At 43.0% G+C, this 18733-nt stretch overlaps 2 protein-coding genes across 3 annotated transcripts in view; one reads left to right on the top strand and one right to left on the bottom strand.

Moving 5' to 3' along the window:
- The window catches only part of ssh2a (slingshot protein phosphatase 2a), a 33305-nt gene extending 20817 nt beyond the window's left edge, over positions 1-12488 (top strand). For both annotated transcript variants that reach the window (XM_058634130.1, XM_058634129.1), the window contains 13 exons: positions 1460-1572; positions 2050-2114; positions 2450-2571; positions 2858-2923; positions 3033-3098; positions 3668-3862; positions 6336-6429; positions 6644-6772; positions 7096-7142; positions 7580-7726; positions 7823-8023; positions 8592-9534; positions 10279-12488. In XM_058634130.1, coding sequence (XP_058490113.1) covers positions 1460-1572; positions 2050-2114; positions 2450-2571; positions 2858-2923; positions 3033-3098; positions 3668-3862; positions 6336-6429; positions 6644-6772; positions 7096-7142; positions 7580-7726; positions 7823-8023; positions 8592-9534; positions 10279-11949 — 3859 coding nt within the window. In that variant the 3' untranslated portion in view covers positions 11950-12488. The remainder of the gene's footprint in view (positions 1-1459; positions 1573-2049; positions 2115-2449; positions 2572-2857; positions 2924-3032; positions 3099-3667; positions 3863-6335; positions 6430-6643; positions 6773-7095; positions 7143-7579; positions 7727-7822; positions 8024-8591; positions 9535-10278) is intronic.
- Positions 12489-15580: 3092 nt separating this feature from the next.
- The window catches only part of ankrd13b (ankyrin repeat domain 13B), a 38727-nt gene continuing 35574 nt past the window's right edge, over positions 15581-18733 (bottom strand). The window contains exon 15 of the mRNA XM_058634444.1: positions 15581-17476. Coding sequence (XP_058490427.1) covers positions 17278-17476 — 199 coding nt within the window. The 3' untranslated portion in view covers positions 15581-17277. The remainder of the gene's footprint in view (positions 17477-18733) is intronic.

The raw sequence follows: 18733 nt of genomic DNA, 5'->3' as shown, positions 1-18733 counted from the left end.
GTCAACTTTTGAACCAAAGCCATTTCTGAACCAAATGCATGCCATGTCTATATCACCACCAGTGACTGCCATCAGTGACATATGGCCCACCCCAAATTAGGAAGCATCATTCTTTATTCTGCAAAAGCTCAAAATAAGATCTCATTTAACTTTTCCAATATGTTTTAGAATTTTTCCACTATGCAACCAGGTCATGTGTTATGCATTTTCAGATGGATATCAGTATGGATATTTTTGATACAGACATAAAAATACTGGTCTAGACAGAGATGTTTTACAGCAAGACCTCTTATATAGCATCATATAATCATATAGGTAATGGTTTACTGGTCCCATGGCTGTCATTTGACACTAAGTGACTGCAGAAGTAGGTCTGTAGTTAGTGTGTCACCGTGATAATCTAAACACATAAAACACTTTGCCTCTCTCTCTCCCACACACACACACACATTGTGCAATATGAATTTGAAACACAGTCTATAATGCGTTCTCTGAGGCAAATGTCGCTTTTCCGAGCATTACTCGGCTCTACTCGACTCGACTTTACCCGGTTTGGGTGTGAGATCGTTTTCCATTACTTCAAAGTACCTCCTCAACGTGGGCACAGTCGGCACAGTATGGCTGCGCAAAACTGCCGTGATGGTGTTTTATACGCGACGCAAACACCGGATCCTCACATCAGCCACCACCAAACACAGGCACTGCTGCACCTCGTCGGCATACCGCAGTGTATTTTTGTAAATAGCAGCTATGTAGGCTCACTGTAACACACTGGTTTTTAAAAAATGGCGGGTTTTACTCTTGTGTTGGACGTTGCGCTCATGACTAATCAGTAGCCAGCAGTCTGCTGACATCAGCTAGCCCTAATGGCAAAGCCAAAAAAAACAAAAAAAAACGAGTATAGTCGAGCCTAGTAGTGTCCATAAGTGTTTCAGAGAAAAACAAAATTTAATATGACCTGCTGTGTGCTGGCCAGCTCTTATCACTGCGCCAACACTGTGGAGGAGGGGACTTGCTCTTGTCTTTCCTCTCAGACCCCTTGTCTCCTCCCAATCCTCCCATCCCTCTCTACTGGCAGCTGTTAGTGTGAGTAAGCCTGTGTGTGTGAGTGTAATCCAGCTGCATGGAGAAGCAGAGAACATTGTGTTCTGGGTTCACATTGGGGCCTGGATCTTGTTTTGCTTGCATCCGTCTGATTTGGGGAGACTTCAGAGTGAAGGGCAGCTGAATGGAGCATTGTGACACTGACATAAGCCCATGACAACACCCATCTGTTCCTTGTCCCCATCTTCTGTTCATTATAAGAAATTAGGGTTAATATGAGCAAGGAAGTGATCACAAAAATAAAGTACATAAGTAATACAAAATAAATGAATAACTAGATAGATAATTAGATAGCAGATAGTGTTTTTGAATCTTCTAGTCCTGTCCTCATTTTCCCTCTTCTCTTCCCTCACAGTATCAGTGAGAGCTTTCTCACGGTGAAAGGTGCAGCAGTGTTTCTTCCCAGGGGGAAGAGCCCCACACCTAACTCTGCACCTCCTGTCAGCCAGCGCAGGAACAAGCATGCAGGTAAAGACTCGTTTGTACTCAAATACACTCAAATGGCAGCTGTACTATAGGAGTTCAAGCTCAAATGAACATTTTTGTACAGCATTATTGGTGACAGCTGATGCTAACTTTGAAACGTTGATGCATTCCATGTGAAGTACAGCTTGTTTGCTGGCAGGTGATGAGAATTCCTTTGGCATTTTCTGGATGATAAAATAACAGTGAAAAACATAAATACCAGAAGAAAAAAAATATGTTGCTGCTTGTGCAATTGAACTTTGAATGTGTAGTGAAATGTGCTGATAAAAAAGTGTCTGTGTATTTGCTTGTTGTGTGAAAAAAGGCCAAAGTAAAAGAGTATGAATGCACTGGAAACTTGCCTTGGGGGGAAATGATACACTATCCTCAGTGTTACGTCAACCTTTAAATTACAAGAATGTAATTGTTGCTCAAAATAAACCAAAACTAAATGAGAGTTAAAAGATCCTGTCTGTCTAGGTGATCTCCAGAAACATCTCCAGACCATGTTCACTGTGCTGCGGCCAGAGGACACCATCCGACTGGTCAGTTATCCACAAACACAAAGCCTTGTTACTGTATGTTACTGTATAATTTTGCTCACTGGACATGTAAAGCAAGATCGGTCCCCAGAAGCATGTTCATAGATCGTCTCTGCCAGTAGACACATTTTAAAACTCCAATTTGTAATGTCAACTTTGTGATAAAATATTGAAGCCTCCATTAGTAACCCTGATTACATATGAGGGGTTATTTTCTTAAGCTAAGAAAAGTTCCACCAGAGTCTAATGGTTTTCAAGGCCTGCCTTTTTTCTCTTTGCCCACTTCTGCTCTCTCCTTCTTTCTTCATCACTCCCCTTTTGTCTCCCCTTTCTTTCAGGCTGTTCGCCTGGAGAGCGTTCACCCTCAGGTAACCCGCTACATGGTGGTGGTCTCCACCAATGGCAGACAGGACACAGAGGAGAGCATTGTGCTCGGCATTGACTTTCTCTCTTCTGATAGGTCAGTGCACCATTCTCTTCTAGTGTCACATTAACTCTTTTTACCTGTTGTGTTAATTTGGAAGATATGGTGTGTTACCCGTTTTTAGCTTTGCTTTAATTTGGACATTTTTGTTTTGATTATTGATTTCCTTTCATTTAATTAAAAGCCTCCATTTTGAATCTACTTGTATCTCGTAATGGTGAAGTGACCAGCAGCTAAAATTAGTTTTCAAAGTAAAGTAAAAAGGAAGCATGACTGTGTCACCCTGTGCTTATATATCTTGTTTATCTTTGCTTCCTGCCAGCTGCTGCACTGTGGGTCTGGTGCTACCTCTGTGGAGTGACACTCTGATCCACTTGGATGGAGATGGGTAAGACACCACACCTATGTCCTGTTTCCTCTTACTGCTCCCAGGTGCTCCGTCTTACTTGGCTATTGTGTTGTGAGCAGTTTTGCCATTGTTCTCTCTTTCTCCACAGTGGCTTTAGTGTGTCGACCGTGAACAGGGTTCATGTCTTCAAGCCCGTTTCAGTCCAGGCCATGTGGTAAGCGTTCTTTGTTTTATTCAACACATGTTTTGTAAAGTTGCATGAAGATTATAATGCAGCTCTATACAATCTTTTGTTTTTGACTTTGACATCCAGCTTTCGATCTTTGTCACAGTTACTTATCTTCTCTCTCCTCCTTTGTCTCATTATCTGTCTGCTTACCAGTCTCTATGTTATCTCTCTTGTCTCATATGCACTGCTTCCTCTTCATTTCCTCATTCATTGTCCTCATTTCCTCATTTTCTTGTCTCATTATTACTTTGACCACTGTCTTGCTTCAGCATTGTGTTCTATCTCTTCATTATGTCTCTCCATTGGTGTAATTTTTTCATTCCCATCTTCACATCTCTGTTGTTTCTTCTAGTTATTAACTTCCATTGCCAATATGTTCATTCCACTCTTTTCTCTCTATGTTGGGGCTGTCACTTTTTTCCAAAAATCAAGTTGTAATGAATATTACGTGACATGATATTCCTTAAGACAATAAGGAAGGACATTATTGAAACTGAAGGGCTTATTTTCGCTATTACTCTCAAACCAACCACATGTGTCACTGTGTGCTCCAGGTCAGCCCTCCAGTCACTCCACAAAGCATGTGATGTGGCTCGTTGCCATAACTACTACCCAGGCAGCCTGTTCCTGACCTGGATCAGCTACTACCAGAGCAGGATCTCCTCTAACCAGTTCTGTATCAATGAGTGGAACGCCATGCAGGACGTCGAGTCCCACCGTGCAAACTCACCTGCCCCCTTCACAGACCTGTAAGTCACCGCGGGCAGATGTGTATTACATAAATCCACAGCATTTCACACTGATGGTGGAATATGTGGAATATTTTATGGTTTGTGGTGCATTCCGGGCATTGACTCATTTTCACAAGTTTTTATTTTGTGTGCCAGGGAGTAGCTCAGCCCCCATTGATGTGTGCTGTAAAATTCCTGTGGAGTGAGTGCACTCACATTTTCAAAATAGAGGATGTGTTGAATGAATACACACAAGAAACTGTACACTGCATTCCATGCAGCCTATGCTGCATTAACTAAATGATCTATGAATCATCCTGTATCCAGTATTATGCAGTAATAGCTATTTTATCACTTGGAATTCACAAGGTAATCTGGCTATGACATAATCTGAACATTTTATCAAGAGATAGCAGTGATCTGAGCTGACATTACTGACATTTTAAACCATGAAATAACTATGTGGTGTAGATTAGCGTAGATATTTACATGATTACATGTGGTTATGCAGTTCAGGAGTGTGTGAACATGTAACCCCAGAAATGCATCACATGAAAAGGCTTGACATTTTTCTCACAGAAATACACACACTTGCATCACAGATTAAGAGAAAGCCGAAGGTGTTTCACAGCAAGTACATTTCAGCCATGTCTTCACAACAGCGATATTGAATGACCTCTCTGCACGTGCCAAAAGTATTGCTCCATCTCCACAGCAGACGACTGCAGGCTCTAAGCCAGTCTTTACAGCCCTAGACTCTGGACCTGGGTTGACGTGCTGTCTGTACAAAAACAAAAGCACACAAACATACACGCCTTTGATATTCATCAATCTAACACAGAGTTGCCACCAGATCACATTGGGGCATGAAGAGTACAGGAACAAGACAGGCAGCTGGATTTATGTCTTTACTAATAGCAGGGAAATTCCCCTCCTTGCTGCTTAGTCATGTGTCTTGCTACCTATTCGGAGTCTCCCCCGATTTGTACACGTTCTCTTCAGTGGTATTTGAGTGTCCAAAATAGCCGTTGGCTTGATTTTCGTCTGGACAAACGGTATCTAGACAGACCCAGGGATTGACAGAAGCAGGTGGCAGGCAAAGTGAGGGAGGCAGAGAATGAATGGGGCATCGAGAAAGATGTTTTGCTCTTTACCTGATGCCCCTGGGTTCAAGGAGTGGGAAATGAAATGAGACGACGAGTTAATGATCAAGCACCACCCATATTTACTGCCTGCTTGCCTGGAAATCCCTCTGCAGGAGGTGTGTTTGCTTTCCAAATACACTTTCCGTCAAGATTACACACACACACACACACAGTTGTTGTAATGTCTGTGTATTACCTCACAGGGTGAGTGCCAAAGCTACGTGACCGCTTTGTTTGTTGACATGGCAGCTTGTTCCCCTGTGTAACCACTGAGTGAAAGGGTGAGATAGCAGGAACTAGTTTAATGTTGACATGTTAATATGATAAAATGTATGGGGCATGAATATATAGTGTGTATTTAATTTAGCAATATTTATGAGTGATGTTGCTACTGAATGGGCTGATCCAGATACTGATATAAATAAAGGTTCATTCTGTGGTAATAAAAAAATAAATAGAATTCATACAATCAGGTGTTGCATTTACAAAATAAGTAAATACAAAATATGTAGAATTAATTTAAATTTCTGTCAAATGAAAATAATTTCCCAAAAATCTAACACACTCTAGAAAGCAACAGGATTTCCTTACACGACATACTATCGTCTTTTCTCTGTTTTATTTTTCTGACCAGCCGTTTGTCCCTCAGCTTGTCTGTGGGCAAGTTGAGGCTTGTTGTGAGTTTTAAGTGTTGCTGGATGCTCGATGATACCTAACCCTGCACGTGAAAAGATTTGCCCTGTGAACTCAGTCTCCTGAGTTCAGTCAGTCAGCATTGATATCAACAAGCTGACTCTTTCCAAAAGATTCATCCAATGCAAATAAATGCTTTTTATGCCTGCAGTTATACACCTGTTACCATCACAGTGGGTCCTTTGTGACTGACTCACCCCTGCTGTATTATCACACTAACAAATCAGAAGCAAGCAGAACAAGAGAAAAATAGACAATATAAGAAGGAGGTGAACTGAGCTCTTCTCTCCTGAGAGGTAATTACGCCACTTGTTGGCCTCATCAGTGTGTCGTCCAAAGGCTGAATATGTTCCCTCAGCAGTGGTTAAAAACACAGCCAAGCACAACAACACACATATTCTTCAAGAGGACTTTGTTGTGGATCTCCGATGGGCCACGCTCTCAGATTCTTATGCTCCCTCTCCAGTTTCTGAGAAACGGACAAAGTGGCAATTCTCTAGTGGAACAAGTAATCTCATTGAGTCTGAAATGAAACGATGAAGAGAATTCAAGAATTGCTACTGTGACTGTGAAGGTGGTCCTTTGTGTCTAAAGGTTTTTTGAGGTGAGAGAAAATGTGTTGAAGGTGTTTTGTTTGTCTGTGTATTATGCAGGCCCACAGAGAGGGAGCGCACCGAGAGGCTGATCAAAATGTGTTTGAGAGAGATCATGATGCAGAAAGACCTGGAGAACGTCACTTGTAAAGAGGTGAGAGCCACACAGAAACGGATTTACATTTAGGTAGAAGATAAGTCCTGGTTTTGCAAACAGAAATTATATTTAAATGCAAATTCAAAATGATTTATTTGTTTTATTGTTAGGAGGGTTAGATGTTAAAGTTTGTAATTCAGAAATGCAGCACCACTTTTTTCCTAATAATCATGGTGCATCTCTGAATGGTGTGTAATCCTTTCTTTCCCAGATCCGAACAGAGCTGGAGATGCAAATGGCGTGCAACCTGAGGGAGTTCAAAGAGTTCATAGACAAGGAGATGATAGTCATCCTGGGACAGATGGACAGTCCCACCGAAATCTTTGAGCACGTTTATCTGGTAAGAACCAGGAGCCACGTCGTCTTGCAATCAATTAACGATCTGTTCACATAGAGATCAGAGAAAAAAATAAGAGCAGTTTGCATGTCTTCATCCTCATCCTCATCCTGTAGTAATTTACTGTTGGTCATGTAAACATTTATGTTAAATAGTAGTATACGTTGATATTTAAGATTCTTTGATAACATCATTACCAGTAATAAAATCCTTAGTCCCAGTGGCAACTCAACTGAACATAATACATAAATATATAAAATAAAAACAAGGACATATAACAACAATGGTAAAAAATAAAATAGTAACAGGACCTGTGTTTTCTTTAGGGCTCTGAGTGGAACGCCTCGAACCTGGAGGAGCTGCAGAACAGTGGGTAAGAGATCAGTCACTACAGGACTCCTGTGTTACTTCAATGTTAATTCATTTAAATAAGTCTTTATGCAATAAATGTTGTCTGAGTTGATGCATTTGATTTAATATCTCTGTAGTCCATGTGTTATATACACAATAGATAACAAACTATATGATAATGTCTTTTTACCTTGGGGGTTTTCATCTGTTTAGAGCATATTACCAATGTATAAAAACTGTTTTTAAATATACAATTGCCTAATAGCCACCACGAACCAACACGCACAGGTCTTTCATTGATCCTGTAACTAGTTTTCTGAAATGTCTTTTCAACATGGTATTAGCTCAACTTTTATCATCTGAGTAACAGGCACTGAAATATGAAATGCTGATGTTGTTAACAATGATTGACATAAAAAGGTCACCAAGTCACACCTCCTCATCCCGTCTCTTATGTAGGGTGCGGTACATCCTGAATGTCACCAGGGAAATAGACAACTTTTTCCCAGGGATGTTTGAGTACCACAACATCAGAGTGTACGACGAGGAGGCCACCAACCTGCTGGAGTACTGGAACGAAACCTATAAGTTCATCACGAAAGCCAAGTAAACAAACGCACACAGTGTCACACACATTTTGACATTATCTAGGTTGTTTTCAGTGTCGCTGTAATGAAATACAATCTTCTCTCTCTCTGATAGGAAAGCTGGTGCTAAGTGTCTGGTTCACTGTAAGATGGGCGTGAGCCGCTCTGCCTCCACAGTGATCGCTTACGCTATGAAGGAGTACGGCTGGGATCTGGACACTGCCTTCGACTATGTGAAGGAGAGAAGAGCTGTAACCAAACCAAACCCCTCCTTCATGAAACAGCTGGAGGAATATCAGGGAATTTTACTGGCCAGGTGAGCATTCATAGAGAAACAACGAGGCCTGGGTATTAAATTCATTTTAACAAAAAATGGCATTGCACATGATAGTGAAATTCTTCCGTTTTATCTGGTCCGGTTGTTTTTTTTCTGCTCTCATATTTATTCAGTGCACTTTAGAGCTTTAGTATCTGAATTCATTAAACAAGTCACAGCCTCTCAAAACACAACACAGACACGCACATAAGTCCCATCTACCGCTTCTTCTCAGCTCCATCTCTGCTCATTGTTGCTCGTGCTTGTGCTTCCTGCAGGCTTTAAGACAGCCAATCATCAATACTGTTCGATCTAGGTCAAACAGTTTGCTGCATGCCTATATGCTCACCAAAGCTCCTGAGATGAACTCCTGAGGCTTGGATATCAATTGAATATCGAATTCAACAACTGAAAAACTAGTTTCTGACGTCAGGTGATCTGTGAGGAAATTTGATACCTAGGTGATGCCACAAAAGTATTGATGTTCTAAACCCAGTCCTGGAAATATCTGCATGTATCTGTACACTGTATTCTGGTTTTGAGACATTGTTTTTCTTTTCCTCCACAGCAAACAAAGACATAATAAACTATGGCGCTCCCACTCTGACAGTGACCTATTAGATTGCTCAGACTTGCTGTGTAAAATGTCCTCTCACTCTCTTGGCCGCTCGGACTCTCACAACAATAACAACAACGCCTCCTCCCCGTCTTTACAACACTTCCTGGGTGTGGCTGTGCTGCACGCACTTGGTGCTGAACCGGAAGACTCTGCCAAATCAAAGGCCGCACACACATCTGAGTCACACTCTCACACCAACGGTCTGTGTGAGTCACCGTTTCAGGAGGAGGTCGGATCAGATTGTGACGACCTGCTGCTTCCTCTCCCAAGACCTCGAGCAGCCACTGTAGTCCCAGAGGAAAGACTGGACAATTCAGCGAGTGTGGCTGTCACTGTGCCTGTTGCTCTACCCCACCCGCCACCATCACTCCACATCCTACCTCCCACTCCAGAACTCCAGCGCGTGCGCCGCAGTCCTCCCACACATCTGGCCATTTCAGTGCCCAAGCACAAATCAGCAGAACTTTCCCTCATTCTGCATGACGGAGGCAGCTCAGAAGAAATCTCCCCTCTCACACTGGGATCCACTGACTCAGACATTATAGATCCATCATTATCGGATCTATCGAGTGACAAACACAGCCCTCATAGCCCTGCAAACACCACCCCTCACACACTGGTTCTCCCACTCCCTGCCAGTGACGACAACAACAACCCCAGTGGGATAGAGACAGGCGGCGCCCCCGACAGCAGAGGTGACGCCGATGGGTCGTCAAACCACAGCACAGACAGCATCGACTTCTTCAGCGCCAGAGAAAAGTTTTTGGGCTTGGCCCAAGATGGCGGAACTCGAACAGTTTCAGAGCAGACACTACAGAGGACTCCAACATCACAGGAGGAAAATGGAGAAATGGGCATTGAGGATGAAGAGGAGCAGGTGAACGGGAGCCAGGTACAGACTGATTTTGATTCCTGTCTTGCTTTTCTCTTAAGATATAATAACTTTTAAAATAACATTTATTTTTAGCTGTATTGCTGCAGATAATATTTGAATTGGCAATCATTGATGGATAGTGTAAATGTATTAACGAGATCTTAGTAGATGAGATATTGGCAACTGGACTTCATGCTCTATCAGAATTTCTGAAGACAAAATGACCTTGATGCCTGAGAATCATCACAGGTGGACATGAGGTCATCAGATGTTTTGTGTTGCCTGATCAATTCTCAAAAACAACAAAAAACGACAACAGAAGCTGGCATCTAAGGCTACATCCACACTACTCACATAAATGCTGCTCCTCATTTCTCCACTGTCCACAATGTTTCTGTGAAAAACACCACTTTCTAATAAAGGCATAGTAGTGTGGGTGTAGCCTAAGTGTAAATAGAGTTTGTATTGAACAGTATTTGTGTTTTAATTTTCTTAACAGATGTTAGCCATAATCTTAAATCATTAGTGGTCTTTTAAAATTCACATATTCATATTTAGTTTTGAACAGTCTGGACTAAAACTGTCCACACACTAACTCTGCATGGGCCATAGTGACACCTGCTGGAGAACAAGAATAGAATCATAGATAGTGTGTGTTCATCATCATTACCTGTATTATAAGTTTCTGGTTTACAGATGCACTATAGAGAAACAGCATGAGCCCATGATTGATACTGTTTTGTCTGCCTCTGTGACTCTCAGGTGTCTCCGCTGTCTGATGACTGTGATGACAAAGCCGATCACCCTCGCCACGACAACGGCATATCAGTTCGCCATATTGTCACTGAGATCGAAGCCATATGCCATCCAGTGTCATGCCTTCCTCCGTCCCCTTCCCCCTCCCCTACCCCCTCTCCATCTCTCCCTCCGTCCTCCCACAGCGCTCCGCTCATTCCCCAGGAACCACATCAGGAGGGGACGGAGTCTTGTGACGTCAGCCCCGGCTCTTTATCTCCCCCTTCGCACCCACATTCTCCCTCCATGCTGCCATGCGACTGGCCGGCGGGCTCGGTGCGGCGGGCAACCAAGCAGCTGGAGCAGAAGCTGAGGCAAGAACTGGAGATGGCGGCTGCCCAGCGGTCCCCGTTGCATTCGCCCAGCACCGAGAACCCTCCCGTTAGATTGTCCCAATGCTCCCCAAGTGCTGAGCATCCTCCGCTTTGCTCCCCATGTCACTCCACAGAACAAAGCAACACTCAGGGAGAGATCCTGGCTGTGTCTACGAAGTCCAAAGATGGAGAGGAGCAAACAGGGTCACAACATGAACTACAAAGTCTCGACTCCTCAGGCACGTACAAACCCTCAGACCCTCCCTGCTCTCCTAACTCCAATAACAGCCAAATCTCTGGTGCTATACCTGTCACTGTGTACACACCTTTAGATAGCCATATGCTGACATCATCACTGGCTTCTACTCCTCAGTCAGTAGAAACATTCTTAAATACCTCATCACAGTCCCAAGGACAGTCCCCGCTCCACAGCCAAACCCTGCACCCGGCCTCTTCAGACCAAATGACTCTGGACGGGGCAACAGTGCAGGAGTCAGAAACGGATGAAAAGCCAGAGTCTAGTTCCCGAGGCAGTCAAGGAGTCTGTGGTCCCAGCTGTGATGCTCAGTGCAGACTCTCACGCGGCAGTCAGGAGCTCGAGAGGATTCAGCAGACACTCAAAGAGCTGCAGGCTTTCCTCCATGACGGCATCAGCTTAGAAACAACAGACAGTGAAGTACAGCAACTGGAACAGCCTCAGGGCCTGAGAGACGGGATGGACACAGAACCAGGAACTTGTAAAGGGGCGAGCGTTGAACACAGCCCTCCAGGCCTGGATCAGGGACACCGGCTCCAAAACAGACAAGAGGGGAAGAGTGTCCTTGAGCCGACTGGGTGGCACAGAGCCATGGAGCTGGAGGCTCGCATCCGCCAGGCAGGCCTCACACCCCCTTCTCTCATGAAGAGGTCAGCGTCGCTGGCTAAACTGGACTGTCTGGAACTGTCAGCTAACGACCTCAGTGACTTGGACCTGAGGCCACACATCAGGACGAGCTCATCACACTCCCAGGACTCCCTCTCCACGTCCCCAGCTCATTCTGACGACACCTGGAAGAAGCAGAAAGTGTTGTCTCGAAACATTTGTGCCGAAAAGTTGGGATCGTCCCACGACGACTCCGCCTCACCGCGGTCTCTCTGCCCCTCCTCTGCCTCTCCCCACTGTCCAACAGAAGAGACTGGTGAGAGGGAGGAGGCCGATGGCACCGGGAGCGGGGCGGGCACTGCGTCGTGTCTGCAGGCGAGGGGACACGCGTCAAGACGTTCTCGCAAAGCGTCTGCGGAGAAGAAGCAGCGAGCCGTCGCGGTGCTATACAACACCATGTAACCTCAATGTGCAATGGACTAAAAGGGACATGACTGGAGCGGTGCACCTGTGTGAGAGTCTGCATGACGAGTATGAATGTGTCGACGCTGCGTAACCTCGGTGATGTGACTGAGGAGTTTAAGTGTATGTTTGCATGTAAACCACTGGATGTGTCGTCTCAACTGGAGTTGAGGTTTTATGTACAGTTGTGAAATTATATGAATGTCCAAACTAGACTGTACTAGTGCACACCACTACAGCGGTCTCTCCCTTTTTTTAAGAAAGAAAAGAAAAAACAAGAAGCATTTGTTTCTGTGTGTGACCCTCGCTGCCTGTTCAGTTTCTACAGCAGCAACAGGAGGGGCTTTTTCTCCAAACATGCACTTTACTATTTAGATTCATTTCTTTTTATTTGAGAGCTCTTTCTTACTCTGGGAAGGATTTGTTTGCACTGGTTTCAGTAGACTTGTCTTTATTCAGATTTTTAATTCAACCAGGGAAGCTGATATGGTTTTTTTTATTATTAAATTCTTTAGCAGTAAATAAATATGGTGAGTTTGTTTTGCCTGCAGAGACTTTTTTTCTCTTTGTGCTCTTTCATTCTGAGGTGAAGACCAGACACGAGATGATTGATACAAACATTTTCTTGACTTTGTTGCCATCTGCTGGCCAGACAGAGAACTGCACCTTGTAGCACTTAGTGAAGAAAACATGGGAAATGTAGTCAAAATGTGTGTAAACTAGGGATGGGACGATGCCACTATTTTGTGTCCGATATCGATATCGATATCAGAAACTCGAGTATCTGCCAATGCTGATATTAGTCCTACAGTCATTTCAGACCATTTATGAACGTATGAAGCCCTTTGTGTTGAGTCATTTCAAAGCCACTTGTTCTCCCAAACATGACTCAGCTAAAAGGCTTTTGCTGATTTTAATTCATATTTTTGCACTCTGTGTAAGCGAAGCCAGGTGATATAGCGCAGTACATTTTTATATGTCCAATATTGGATCCAGTGATTTGGACCAGTATGGGTTTCCCATCCATTTGAAAAACGTAAAAATCCTTCAACTGTGGCCAACGCCACGACTTAAGATGCAACAGAAACAAGTCTGAACTAGTCTGTACTGTCTGTCTCCACAGGGAAAAGATCTACGCGAGCGCTCAGTGCAGTTTATTTCAGGCTGACATTTTACCTACTGTGTCATGAGAGTAATTAAATGTAGAGATGTAGGCCAATGGGACTCCTGCTGTTACACACACACACACACACACACACACACACACACACACACACACACACACACACAATGACAAAGAATTTCCAAAAGAAAAAATGTATATACTCTCAAGCTCACAAGATTCACGTTTTCCGTGCTTGAGTGTTTAAATAGAGTGCGAGGGTTAGAGTGTTTGTCTCTCTGGGTGCAGAGAGCTGACATTAGCATCCTTCTATTTGCATACTGATGCTCTCAGCTATTCTTACTCACACACACTGTGCTTTTAGGTCTTTAAACATTCCCCTCACACACTTGCAGCCACCGCCGTCCTCATGTTATTCGTAATGTCTGACAGTCAGAGCAAAGGCGACGTTGCTGTGGCACTGCTGCTGATTCACATTAAAAAAAAATATTAAATTATTCCCATCTCTGTCGCCCACCATGAAAGCAGCCTGGGTGCAGAGAGTTGCATTTCTTCCAAGGCTTAGAGTCTCCAAGCTGTCTTTTCTACTCCCTGTCAAATCCCCCCCAAAAAAACCTTGGATTTGGCTGAGGTGCTGGGAATTGATGTCAACAGTTCAAAAAAAAAAAACAGTTCACTCTGGTGGTGACTGACTGCAGCTTTCCATATCTTGTGAGATATGAATTGCTTTTGTCATTGGAGAGGAGCAAGGAAACTTTCTCATGTGTAGAAAACTGACGCTGTGTGGAGGGGTGGTGTTTGGGGGGGTGGTCAAAGCATTCAAAAGTGTATAAAAGCTGTTTGTTTTTATAAAATCCCTTTTCAAGTTACAAACAAACCCACTCGAAGGTTGCTGCTCTAAAAGATGCTTTTTTAATTTCAATCATTACCTGAACTCACTTCCCAGCAGACACAATGAAAATGTCAAAATGAGTAAAATAAAAAAAATGTCTTATCAACCAGGCAAGCTTTAATTAAGAATTACAGAAAGGTAGAGAGAGGTGGTTCTCAGTTTGTGCTGATAGTGTGTGAAAGTGTTCCAGTTGTTGCAACAAAACTGTCTCCCAGTGTTTCGCTCGCCTTGAGTCCTGCAATATTAACTATATTAAAAAGGTCCAGTGTGTAACCACACACACACACACACACACACACAGAAATAGATCATCTCACACCCTGCTGAGAGCTCCGTGCTGTGCGTTCCTCCTGCTTAAAGAACGAGCCACCCTGCAAGAATGTCACACCATCATTTTTGATAAACGGGCCCAGTGTTTCCACATTTGCTCGATCGTTCATTGGGATAAACGTTTGTTCTGTTTCAGGTCTCGTTTCTCTGTCCTTTCTCTCTTACTGCAGCATGCAAGGGCATAATATGCTGCACACACACAGACACACGGAGAGAGCGAAGGTGGAGTTAAAGTTACTCAAGAAAACCAGGCTAAAATAATCTGCATTTTTAAACACCCTGCCACTCATGAAGAACCTGGTTACAGCTGTTGTAAGGACATCCTGGTGTTTTTAATGTGAATGTCACTGTGACCTGTCTGAGCTGTGTGTGCACATCTTCCTCCTCACTCCACGGCATAGGTTAATAAAAAAAAAAAAGAATAAACAACATCCTGTAGCAGCCAGATGCACAGCAAAGCTGCACCATGTAACCAGGAGGATGGAGAATATATTAATATATGAAGAATGGTCACAATTACTCTTTGTCAACTCTTTATACTTAGAAGAACAATCGAATATTGCATGCCTCTCTACACCGGCCCGCACGAAAGAGACAGAAGGAGAAAATCATCCATCAGTGATGTCTCACTGTAGATAGTCTCACCATTAGATGTCACTCATTCTTACACACTGGACCTTTAAGTAATCATGAATTACATTGAATTATAATTGGTGAGCTCTAGAGCTGAAACAATTAATCGATTATTATATTAATCTACAACTATTTTGATAATCAATTAATCGGTTCAAAGCTTTTTTCATGATTATAACAAGATTTCCAATTGTTTAAGCTTTTTAAATGTGAGTACTTTCTTCATTTCTTTGCCCTGGATTACAAAGAAATCATTAAAAGTGAATCATTTTGAGATGATCATCATTTCCAGGTTTGACCAACACCAATCAACATTTTTTAAGGTTTTCTGATATTTTATGGACCAAACGATTAATCGTGAAAATAATCGACCGGTTAATTGATTATGAAAATAATCGTTAGTTGCAGCTCTAGTGAGCTCTTGGTGTGCAATAATCAAACCTAATATTAGCATCATCACATACTGCAGGTCTCCAGGTCGGATCAACATCAGACTAAACAAAAACGGGTGCAGACCATGCTGTAATATTGTACACACACACACGCACATACACATACACGCTGTACTTTGACGACACAGGAATAAATGAATCATCTGCTCGTGTAAAGTGAGAAGATGCATTTATGTTCGACTCCACAGTTCACTCACGAGCCATAAGCATTGTCCCTTTATTGTTTGGATTACACACAGGCCAACGACAAACTCATCCACACTCGAGCACATCTGGTTATCTCGTTTACATCTGTGCTCCTGCGCGTCAATCGCGTCAGGCTAAAACTAAAACCCCACCCGGGTTAACTTTGTGCTCAAGCTCATCGTCTACATCCATTAACAGTCATATATGTGATCCACCCACAAGCTAAAGTACAGTACATCTGAAATTTGTGCAAATCAAAAGAGAAAACGTTTGTTTATTTACTTATTTTTCAGTAAAAACTGAGGAAGTTGAATGGTCTTCGGACATTCAAGATTCTCAACTTGACCAACCTTTAATAATGAGTCCTCTCCACACCGCCAGTCCTGACTCATCACTGTGTCCTCCATGCACATGGGCCCTTTTTCACAGCAGCCATTTTGACAGTCGGAAAAAACCCAGGTGTAAATAATCAAATTAACGATGGCTGAGTTCCATTTAGATTCTTCAGTTTCAGGGTGCAACAGAGCCACCGTTAACCCTTTAACACTTGAGCATCAATATGTCCGTCTGGACCATAAAGGGGCCAGAAAATGTCCTGTGAGTACACGCTTTTGCCCATTTTCCTTCCAAAATGTGGCCATTATTTACAATTTACTGTTTATTTAATGTTAAAATAGTGTATCAACAATGAAACAAAAAAGATTTATTTATGAAAAAACATTATAGTTGTACATGAGCACCAGATTTGTCGTGTTAAATTTTGAAATTTGAACAGTATAACACATATTTAAAATATTGTGTTTGTTTGATCAGTGACACCTGAGCTTTTCCATAGACTGTATGTGTATAAAACATTGGACGCAGTCTTCCAGATGCAGAATGAACTCATTTTGAAGTTTGTGCAACCATGAAATTCGCAGATATCACCTGCAACCAGGCTCCTACTGTATACCAGCTGTCAATCACACTGGTGTCCACTCATATGTGCCATCGTTTTTCATGCATTTTCCTTCGAATGTATTTTTACAAAATAGACATCGTGTGCTTTTGAAGAAGACCTGAAACTAGTGATTGAGTCCTCAGGAAAATGTTCACTGATGTTGTAAATCATGTGACTAATTTTCCCGGAGACTTCCACTCAAACTGGTCTGGGTTTTGCCACCAGTGGAGTTGCTCCCTGGTGATTAATCCTTGCTTTCCAACCTGGAGGACTAAGGCCATTTTCCACATTCTGCAAAATGGCTGCTGTGCAAAGGGACCATCACAGTTTAGAGCGTGTGTGTTGGCATAACACACGCCGTTCACAGGACTGAGGGTGACCTGTTCACCTGTTCACCCCTGTGCAGAGAGCTGGTTTTGAAACACACACACACACACACACACACACACACTCACTCACTCACTCACTCACGCACAGACCTGCAGACAGACAGAAATCACTCATCACACGAGGCATTCTAAACTGGTGGATGTATTGTTGGTTGTAAACTGGCACTGGTCAAGAGAAGTACCATGTGGCATCACAAAGAGGAAACATGGCGTCTCTTCCTGTCTGAGGCCTGGACAGCAGCGTCACTGTATGGCTTTGTGGGAGAGGTCTGGCTGAGGCGATGGAGGAGACTGATTCCCACACTGATTCCCAGCCACTTACATGACTTTTGAAAGTTGTCTTGCACCCACCACCTCCCCCCTCTCCCGACCACTCCTAGCTCTCATTTGTCCATAAGTGACAGCTGGATGATGCGCTGTAGCTCCTCCTCCTCGCGCTGCCGCCGCAGCTCCGCCTCTTCCTGCTCCCGTGCTGAGATCTCCATGGCGATGCGCAGCTGCTCGTTGTAGTTGCAGGTGGTCGTCTTCTTGGAGGGGGTGGAGCAGAGGCTGGACGGGGGGTGGGGCTTGTGCTGTGGGGTCCTGGCAGAAGAACGCACACGGTGAGACACCTTGTCTGTGATTGAAAGTACATTTCTCTGGACTTTTTTTTTTTTAATTTATTTAATTTTTTTTTACCAGTGAGAGGTTTAAAGGAAAAGGGGAGAGCATCACATGGCCGGACGCTTGCTGCCACCTAGCCGTTGGAGGCTTAAACACAACACAAAACCATTGTCGAGAATACTTCCATCATGAAACAGTGCTTCAAAGAATCAATCTAATACCTAATAAAATACATATAGTAAATAAATAATAAAAAACAAGGTTACAGCTGAGAAGTAACGACGTGATTTAGCAATTGCTTTGATGTTTGAACGTCCTCTGCTGATGGCTTTTATGTTGCGCTTTCAGACTTTATATTTGACCATTTCTCTCTCTCTCTCTCTCTCTCTCTCTCTCTCTCTCTCTCTCTCTCTCTCTCTCAGCATGCTGGAAAAAAGCACGAGCGAATATTTCACACTTAGCTATTATATTAATGAGCCAATTAGGAGGTGATTAGCCATGACTTGCAAATGTCTTCAGTGAGTAGATTATCGGGCAGTAAATCTTGGCTAGGCTTAAGTTATTCTCGTGGGTTATTACTTCAGAATACCTTATTATAATGTGGAGGAGGTTGAACTATGTTGTCATAAATGGCACAAACATCACAGTGATTACCATAGATCAGGGGCCTCAAACTGCCAGTGAACTTCTAGTCTGGTCAGGAGGGGGCCAGTCAAGCAAAAGAAGTCTAACAGTTTGGGATAAATTCTAACTTGATAATAATAATGATATGGCAAATAAAACATATTCATATCTCACTCCATTCCAAAGTAAAAGTGTTTCTTTTGACTTATAAAAAGAACATATTTATGATGCAAATGAATCTAGAAACAACAAAAACAGTGTAGACACAGCATGTTACAAAAACACAAGGCACGCTTATATAATTTAATATGTCTAATAATGGGATAAATATAACCTAATGTATTATTATTATTATTATTATATAAATATTGTTTACTGTTGGTCAAGGGCCAGTTTTCATTCTAACTTTATAATAAGTGAGGGGCCACAGGACATCGAGTGGGGGCCCCACATGTGGTCCACGGGCCACTAGTTCGAGACCCCTGCCTCAATTATGGATGTTTACAATCCATAATTGATAAATAAATCATGCACGAATGTTATAAACCAGTGATAAGTAAATTTACATCTGCAAGCCCGGTGGCTTGTTGACAACCTTTACTTTAAGGATTT

The sequence above is a fragment of the Solea solea genome, chromosome 7 (assembly GCF_958295425.1).
Source record: "Solea solea chromosome 7, fSolSol10.1, whole genome shotgun sequence".
NCBI classification, from domain to species: Eukaryota; Metazoa; Chordata; class Actinopteri; order Pleuronectiformes; family Soleidae; genus Solea; species Solea solea.
The sequence above is the reverse complement of the archived record's forward strand: the minus strand, read 5'-3'. Positions and strand labels throughout refer to the sequence as shown.